The 9,775-nt window shown below is 36.9% G+C and overlaps 1 protein-coding gene across 1 annotated transcript; it reads left to right on the top strand.

The window, feature by feature from the left end:
* The first annotated feature begins 7,327 nt into the window (after window positions 1-7,327).
* LOC129232867 (zinc finger protein 271-like) lies at window positions 7,328-8,927 on the top strand. The gene is made up of 2 exons (XM_054866968.1): window positions 7,328-8,497; window positions 8,581-8,927. Exons 1-2 carry the CDS (start codon window positions 7,328-7,330, stop codon window positions 8,824-8,826), a joined length of 1,416 nt encoding a protein of 471 aa, XP_054722943.1. The 3' UTR covers window positions 8,827-8,927.
* The last annotated feature ends 848 nt before the right edge of the window (window positions 8,928-9,775 follow it).

The following is a 9,775-nucleotide window of genomic DNA, read 5'->3' on the forward strand; positions in this document are numbered from 1 at the left end:
CGCTACAACACGATTCGACTTACACGAAGTGGCTATAACGCGTGTAACGAATTTTTGAGCTAATGCAAATTCCTCGTCCGCAATACGAATTTTTTTCGAAAGAAGTATCGGTTTCGTTATTGGATCTAAAATATTGATTTCGTGAATATATTTTATCCCTTTAGCGTCACTGATAGTGGAAGTTCCCTTCACCATACTAGTACAACGCATCGCTTTGCTGGTGCATCAAGTAACCACTCCGCGTCTTTCTTTCTTTTTTCTTTCTAAATATTAAAGTTGATGAAATAAAATGGCACCTTAGCGCACTGTTTCATCTAAAGTTTTTAAAGATGGGAAGAAAAAGAAAGTTTCTGGCAAAAAATAGTTTAAGAGATTCGATATGCCTGAACAACTAAAAAGTACGTCGACGGTAGCACAACAATAAGCATAATAGATGTAGTTTTATTTATGTCTTTCCATGCCGCTGATCATTTATTTTGCGCATCTTAACAGTATTTTATGTTGAATGAAGCAGCGTTTTTATTTTTTAAGTGCAGTAAAAGTACAGTTCTTAATTATAAGAAACTTTAATGTACAGTTGAAGAATGCTTTAAAGCAGTTTGAGGGTTGTTTATAAGTGTCTAAAAGAATTTGGTATGTTTCAAAAAAATTTGTATACATACTCTTTTCTACAAAGCGAAATTTCGACTTACGCGAGGAGTCTTGGAACGCATCCCTCGCGTAAGTCGGGATTCGACTGTACTTCTCTACAGCCAACTGAAATTGAATTGAGGAGCGTGGATGGGTCTGAGGCAGTGGGGTAGCTAGGGAGGGGAGCTCCGCCCTGGGCGGCACTTTTTGGGTGGCGGCAATTTCACTTTTGATCTTTTTCTTGAGTCAAAAAAAAAAGTTCTTTGAATTCTAAGGTTGTGATACAAGTATGATAATATAATTACTCAAATACAAACCATGTGTTGTTCTTGTGGACATCTCAGCATTATATATATATATATATATATATATATATATATATATATATATATATATATATATATAATATATATATATATATATATATATATATATATATATATATATATATATTTCCTTCCTTCGTCTTAAGCTACATACAGACTGAGGGCTGTGTCACATTTTACAGGAAGTGCAACCAAACCTTCCCATTCCTTAAAGTCACCAAACAGCCCAAAAGTGCAGTTTTAGACCTTGAGTCTCGAAACATTTCCAAGGGATAATGCCCCACCCCATCCCCGTACATCTTATTGTTTAGCCTAATATTGAGTTTTTAAATTTTCAATACCAACAAACTCCTGAGGGCAGTCAAGCCCTGAACCTTCCCGTAACGTGATTAAATATAGTCTAATAGGTGAATTAAGGACATCTACTTCGAACTTTAAAATCCCCATCGCATCCAATGGCTCCAAAAAAAGCTTAAAGTCGGGTTTTGGAAACTTAGATTTCAGGAATATTCTTAGGTAGGCATCCCAAATGTGCACAAAATCACCTAAAGCCATCACAGTTAGCTTCAAATTTCGTTTTTAGAAATTTCTTAGGGAAGACTGCAAAGCCTTCTTTTCTCAGTGATGAAGAACTTAACAACAGTTTAAAAAAAAGATTTTGGGTGGGAAACATTCCTCCGAATTCTATCTTGATATTGTCCGTCAAACAGCGGCAAAAGTCGCGTTTTTAGGACGTGATTTTAAAAAAGTTTCATAGGGAGACGGAAAAACAATCTGACTTCCTAACATTTTTGGAGATACAGTCGACGCTCGATATAACGACTATCTCCGTCCCAGAGAAAAAGATCTTTATAACGAGAGGTCGTTATAAGAGGTGTTATTTAAAAAATATATACACAGTCATCATGCATGCCCCGTTGTTCCAAAAAAAAAAGGTACTTTTTCAAACATTCCAGTTAAATAACCGAATTATTTTTATCATAGGAGTTTTCAGAAAAATCGTGTGCAAAATATTATGACAGAATATTAAACCAATTTTAAAGTAGAAAATATAGGGAGGAAAAATGTTACACACTTAAAAATTTTCTACTACTACTACTGCTACCACTACATTTTCTGAAGATAAAACCAGAAACAGATGTTTGCCTTTTTGGCAGACGTGATTTTTACAAAACATTATTTTCCATTTCAGATATAGGTGATAAATTGTCTTTTTCTTGCCTTTCAAAGAAACATTTAAAAATCCCTCAAGAAACCCAAATCTTAAAAAACATTAGATTTAAACACCAAACTACCAACAAATCTGTCAACTCCCTTTTCTTAAGAATCTGGAAATTTCTCGATTTTTCCTCCCATTATTATTATTATTATTATTTTTTTTTGTACTAGCTGTGGTGAATGGGAATCTCCCCGCCCATCTCCCAAAGTTGGATTTGACATTGAAAACTTCAGGCAGATGTCCATAAACAATAATCAAGGTCATTTCAAGTTAAAAATTTGTTTTATTGGAAAGAACACCAGAAATAGCGTCCGCTGAATTTCGGTCGCTGTATTTGATTCGACGATACAGAACGGTCGTTATAACGAAAGCAAATTAACATAGAGTTCATAGGAACAAAGTTGGGACTTTTACCACTGGTCGTTATAATGGGAGTCTTTATAATGTGTGGTCGTTTTAATGAGCGTTGACTGTAGTGAGCATCGAAAAAGTTCTTGAGAGCTCCCAAACGTTCCCTATTCTGTTTAAGGTCAACAAAGATAGACTAAAATTGGTTTTAAGTTTGAAAATATTTCGGGAGGAAAATCTAGTCTTTGATGGAGTTAGGGGAGGTCCTTACACCACTACATACAGCTTGCATTTACGTGTTTTTCAGTTTAGTTGAAAAGCCTTTTGACAGCGCCCTTGAACCTACCCCAAAATCTTTACGTATTCAAAGATAGCCTAAAATTGCTTTTTTAAGACTTCAATTTTGGCAAATTTCCTGAGACGTCCCAACCCCCTAACGTCACCAAAGAAGGCATAAAACTGATTTTAATTTAGAAAAAAAAAAGAATTTGGAGGAAGCTCAAAGCTCTTTTCTATAAGCGTCACCAAAAGTTGCTTAAAATTCCGAATTATGACTTCAGTTTTGGAATTTTTCTGTGGGGCTCTGAGTTTCTTTCTTTTTTCTTCTGCAAGGAAAATAAAAAGGAAATTATAAATATATAAATATAATAATATATATATATATATTATATTATATATTATATATATAATATATAATAGTATAAATAAAATAAAAATAATAAAAATATAAGTAAAAAAATAAAAAAAATCATTTCCAAGATTGGTGGTCGTCCGCTACAGGGTTCATGGCAAAGAGACACAGCTCCAGATCTGAACTTTTGGAATCATTGCCTTGCTGTACGTTCGCTTACAGCACTGTATGTTAGGCTACTGTCCTCGTTCATGACCGACTACTGGGCTTCATTATCCAAGATTGGGGGTTTCCACTACGGGCTCATGACAAAGAAACGCAGCTCCAGATCTGAACTTTTGGAATCAATTTCTTGCTGTACGTTCGCTTACAGCACTGTATGTCAGGCTACTGTCCTAGTTGATGACCGACTACAGGGCTTCATTATCCAAGATTGGGGGTCGTCCACTACAGGGTTCATGACAAAGAGACACAGCTCCAGATCTAAACTTTTAGAATCAATTTCTTGCTGTACGTTCGCTTACAGCACTGTATGTTAGGCTACTGTCCTCGTTGATGACCGACTACTGGGCTTCATTATCCAAGATTGGGGGTTGTCCACTACGGGCTCATGACAAAGAAACGCAGCTCCAGATCTGAACTTTTGGAATCAATTTCTTGCTGTACGTTCGCTTACAGCACTGTATGTTAGGCTACTGTCCTCGTTGATGACCGACTACTGGGCTTCATTATCCAAGATTGGGGGTCGTCCACTACAGGGTTCATGACAGAGAGACACAGCTCCAGATCTGAACTTTTGGAATCATTGCCTTGCTGTACGTTCGCTTACAGCACTGTATGTTAGGCTACTGTCCTCGTTGATGACCGACTACTGGGCTTCATTATCCAAGATTGGGGGTTGTCCACTACGGGCTCATGACAAAGAAACGCAGCTCCAGATCTGAACTTTTGGAATCAATTTCTTGCTGTACGTTCGCTTACAGCACTGTATGTTAGGCTACTGTCCTCGTTGATGACCGACTACAGGGCTTCATTATCCAAGATTGGGGGTCGTCCACTACAGGGTTCATGACAAAGAGACACAGCTCCAGATCTGAACTTTTGGAATCAATTTCTTGCTGTACGTTCGCTTTCAGCACTGTATGTTAGGCTACTGTCCTCGTTGATGACCGACTACAGGGCTTCATTATCCAAGATTGGGGATCGTCCACTACAGGGTTCATGACAAAGAGACACAGCTCCAGATCTGAACTTTTGGAATCAATTTCTTGCTGTACGTTCGCTTACGGCACTGTATGTTAGGCTACTGTCCTCGTTGATGACCGACTACAGGGCTTCATTATCCAAGATTGGGGGTCGTCCACTACAGGGTTCATGACAAAGAGACACAGCTCCAGATCTGAACTTTTGGAATCAATTTCTTGCTGTACGTTCGCTTACAGCACTGTATGTTAGGCTACTGTCCTCGTTGATGACCGACTACAGGGCTTCATTATCCAAGATTGGGGGTCGTCCACTACAGGGTTCATGACAAAGAGACACAGCTCCAGATCTGAACTTTTGGAATCAATTTCTTGCTGTACGTTCGCTTACCGCACTGTATGTTAGGCTACTGTCCTCGTTGATGACCGACTACAGGGCTTCATTATCCAAGATTGGGGGTCGTCCACTACAGGGTTCATGACAAAGAGACACAGCTCCAGATCTGAACTTTTGGAATCAATTTCTTGCTGTACGTTCGCTTACGGCACTGTATGTTAGGCTTCTGTCCTCGTTGATGACCGACTACGGGGCTTCATTATCCAAGATTGGTGGTTGTCCACTACAGGGTTCATGACAAAGAGACACAGCTCCAGATCTGAACTTATGGAATCATTGCCTTGCTGTACGTTCGCTTACAACACTGTCCCCAAACGCTTGACACATTCGACGAGTTGATGCAGCTGCTGAAAAACCCATTTTAAAATCATAAAGCAAACAACACCGAACGAGCTCCTTTAGCACTTCCTTAACATCGGGGTAATCTAACCCGACAGGTGTTAAAAACACGAGATACGTTAACTTATTTATCTAACGGTTGCTTAAACCAAATGACAACGAATTTTGCACACATATTGTCACTTCTTTCAACGGCAGAGTAAAAACGGCAGGAACTTTATTGGTTACCTTACATATTCATAAATCCTCTATCACACTGAATTGTCTAATGCCAGCAGTTAGTCAAATGAGGTTAGCAAACTGATGTAATAGTTAGTAAATATTTTAAATTGAAATAGTGCTTCAGAAAAGGTTTGTGTAGTTAAGTTTTAAATATTTAATTTAAATAAAAGTAAATTGCTCTGTGTTACGTAATTTTTCTGCAATTGCAAATAATGCCCATTAAACAAGCTTTTGTCATTTTCAACGGTCATATTTTTGACATAACAGATAGACCATGGTTAAAATCGCATAAAACTGTCCATATGTCAATTTTACAACAGTCCTAGCTTGTACTTAAAAGTTTTTTTTTTTTGGGGTACTGTAATTCTTAAATCTTTTTATTCATTTTCAGCTATTATAATCAAAGTTTCAAGTTGTTGGAATTCAACAGGTGACAGACATTGGTGCCGCTCGTACACACTTTTGTTACTGCTTTTGTTTTCGGGACTCATGACGAAGTGATTGTCTGATGAAATGCAACGGTGAGAAAATTTGGTTAAACGTGAAGTTCGTGGCTTGGAAAGAGTTGTATGCATTCCTTTTCCAACTGAGTTAACAGCAAGCGGAAGACTAATTCATGTTGTATGAAGTGCGGGGTGCTTGGATTGCGGATTCTCTTTTGGTGATGTGGAAAGTAAATGCCTCAAGTTTGCATGCATTCAAATTTATGTAGAAGTTGTTCATGCTGAAGCAAAAATCTATTCATCCTAACATCATCATTGCATAAAACTTTATCCAGTATGAACAAGAGTGTTTATTAGTCTTGAAAGAAAATAGTGACACCTCCAGGAACAAGAAATCTGTTTATTTTTTTGCATGCATCTTGTATTTGTGTTTTACTAATCCGTAAAAATTCAAGTAGAAGAGTGACATAAGGGCCAAAGTACTCTTTCAGTTCATAAATAAAATGTCTATCCTCGTGCTTACAAACGTTTACATTAACAAAGCTGATCAGCTGTGAACCATAATCAAAAGTGTAATCAATAGGAGGCGACTTTGCTATCTGACAAGAAACTTCTCATTTCATCTTAGGAACACATCTGAACTTGTTTTGTTTGATCATCAGTAGCATGTGTAAAAAGGTTGTATGTTATTTCCATTTCTTTTTACTTTGTTTGCACAATCGTGTGAGAAGTTAAATTTACTAATCACTGATGCATACTAAGTCTTCTTCTTTGGAATTACAAAAGGCATTCAATTACATTAAAGTTAAAATATCTGTACGTACAAAAGAAATCATTGACTTCAAACCTCGACCCTTTCGACAAACTTTTTGCTTTCGAAACTGAAAGGAGATTATTAAAAATAGTAAAAAGTGTGATGTAAAAGTATGTGTGTGCAGGAGATTTTATTGAGAACTTACTCCACCATAAACCTATGATATCTATTTAAAAAAAACGTTTGTGTCAATTTTATGACAAGACCCTCACAAATTAACTATAAGAGCAAAGTATGGTAGCAGAAACTCAGGTAAACAAGCAAAAAAAGGAAGAAAAAAGATTGACTCTTAGTGGGGAGAAAACTTGACTTCTCGGACGTATCTAAGAAAAATAAAATGCTTGTTCTATTTTTTATTTATCAAAGCTCTTTTTAGAACTTAATTTATTAATTTAATCCCACCTTTCTTAGCGTTTAAAGACTGAAGGTACTTTTCCATCTTAGTAAAAATCTATCAGTTTTAGAATTTTATCAAAAACACTCTCATATTCATTCACGATGGATTATCAGTCTGAGATTCATCATCGCTCTAAAAACGGACATTTGTGCGAATTTTGTTCAAAGGCATTTTCCAACGCCTCACGTTTGATGAGACATCTGAGAACCCATACTGAAGAGAAACCGTATTCCTGTGAACAATGTTCAAAGGCATTTTCAGAGAATTCACATTTAATGAGACATCTGAGAATCCATACTGGAGAGAATCCGTATTCCTGTGAATATTGTTTTAAGGCTTTTTCCAACACTTCAGATATAATGAGACATCTGAGAATCCATACTGGAGAGAAGCCGTATTCCTGTGAACATTGTTCAAAGGCATTTTCTGACAATTCATATTTAATGAGACATCTGAGAACCCATACTGGAGAGAAACCGTATTCCTGTGAGTATTGTTCTAGGACATTTTCCAAAACTTCAAATTTAATGAGACATCTGAGAACCCATACTGGAGAGAAAACGTATACCTGTGAACATTGTTCAAAGGCATTTTTAGACAATTCCCATTTAATGAGACATCTGAGAACCCATGCTGGCGAGAAACCGTATTGTGAACATTGTTCAAAGGCATTTTCTGACAATTCACATTTAATGAGACATCTGAGAACCCATACTGGAGAGAATCCGTATTCCTGTGAATATTGTTTTAAGATATTTTCCAACACTTCAGATTTAATGAGACATCTGAGAATCCATACTGGAGAGAAACCGTATTCCTGTGAACATTGTTCTAAGGAATTTTCTGACAATTCACATTTAATGAGACATCTGAGAACCCATACTGGTGAAAAACCGCATTCCTGTGAACATTGCTCAAAGGCATTTTCCAACAATTCAGATTTAATGAGACATCTGAGAACCCATACTGGGGAGAAACCGTATTCCTGTGAACATTGTTCAAAGGCATTTTTAGACAATTCACATTTAATGAGACATCTGAGAACCCATGCTGGCGAGAAACCGTATTCCTGTGAACATTGTTCAAAAGCATTTTCTGACAATTCATATTTAACGAGACATCTGAGAACCCATACTGGAGAGAAACCGTATTCCTGTAAATATTGTTTTAAGGCATTTTCCAAAACTTCAAATTTAATGAGACATCTAAAAACCCATACTGGCGAGAAACCACATTCTTGTGAACATTGCTCGAAGTCATTTTCCAACACTTCCGATTTAAAGAGACATCTGAGAATCCATACCGGAAATTTAAAGAGCCATGCTGGTGAGAAACCGTATTCCTGCGAACATTGCTCAAAGGCATTTTCCTACAATTCAGATTTAATGAGACATCTGAGAACCCATACTGGAGAGAAACCGTATTCCTGTGAACATTGTTCAAAGACATTTTCAGACAATTCACATTTAATGAGACATCTGAGAACCCATGCTGGCGAGAAACCGTATTCCTGTGAACATTGTTCAAAAGCATATTCTGACAATACATATTTAACGAGACATCTGAGAACCCATACTGGAGAGAAACCGTATTCCTGAAATATTGTTTTAAGGCATTTTCCAAAACTTCAAATTTAATGAGACATCTAAAAACCCATACTGGCGAGAAACCACATTCCTGTGAACATTGCTCAAAGGCATTTTCCAACACTTCACATTTAATGAGACATCTGAGAGTCCATACTGGAGAGAAACCGTATTCCTGTGAGCATTGTTCAAAGGCATTTTCAGACAATTTTCATTTAATGAGACATCTGAGAACCCATGCTGGCCAGAAACCTCATTCCTGTGATTATTGATCACAGACGTTTTGCCTTGCTTCATATTTAAAGATACATATGAGAGTCTATACTAGAGAGAAACTTTATTTCTGTGAACGTTATTTAAACCAATTTTTCAGCTCATCATATTTCAAGATTAATTTGATGTACCACAATGGTGTGTAACCACATTTCTGTAAAGTTTGGTTAAAGAAGGTTTGTAAGTAGCAAGCCTCAAAGTAATACTTGAGAACACGTACTGGATAAAAGTCATTTTCGTTTGAAGTTGTTTTAAGTACTTTGCGTAATTTGTACACCTGAAAGTTGTTGGAACTTCCAAATGACCAGTGGCGGATACACCCGGCGGGCAACTGGGCATTTGCCCGGTGGGCCAGTCATGTTTCGGGCCGATCAGTTGCCCTGTCTACAAACAGCAAAATGTAAATACCGCTACATAAATTCTCTAGCTTCAATCTCTCTTTATGCATGGGCTCAAGCCCGCAGATGGAGGGTGCAAGGCCGTCGCTAAGGGAGCCGTAGAGGTGCTACACCAGCCCAGTTTTTCAGAAATGAGGCCGCCAATTTCATTTTAGTAATACAATGAGAAACAGAAAAACAAGGGCAGTATGTAAAAGTTAAAATACTTTTGTCCATTTTTCAATTTCATGTATGAATTGCAGTTCACAATTACTTTACCTATGAATGGCAATTCACAATTGTTATGAATTGTAGTTCATAACAATTGCAATAAAAGTGACAAAAAATATTTTTTCAATGAAGCTTTAACGGATAATGCAATCTTAAAACACAATTTGGAGCATCCTAAATTCTGTATTATGAAGATATTATTTAAGTAAAGACCTCCTAAATGAGCGTTTCTAACACTTTTTTTTTTTTTTTTTTTTTGCGAAAAATAAAATATTCAGTTTTTCTCACTCAATATCCCTCGAAGGGTTCAAACCCATGGTTGCAGACCCTTCAGTTAAAA

The sequence above is a fragment of the Uloborus diversus genome, unplaced genomic scaffold (genome assembly GCF_026930045.1).
Source record: "Uloborus diversus isolate 005 unplaced genomic scaffold, Udiv.v.3.1 scaffold_14, whole genome shotgun sequence".
Taxonomy (NCBI): Eukaryota; Metazoa; Arthropoda; class Arachnida; order Araneae; family Uloboridae; genus Uloborus; species Uloborus diversus.

Excerpts from the sequence above, each read along its gene's own strand:
- LOC129232867 (XM_054866968.1), top strand. The coding sequence starts at position 7,328 with ATGAGACATCTGAGAATCCATACTGGAGAGAAGCCGTATTCCTGTGAA. Across the intron at positions 8,498-8,580 it reads CCTGTGAACATTGTTCAAAA|GCATTTTCCAAAACTTCAAA; the intron begins GCATATTCTGAC and ends TATTGTTTTAAG.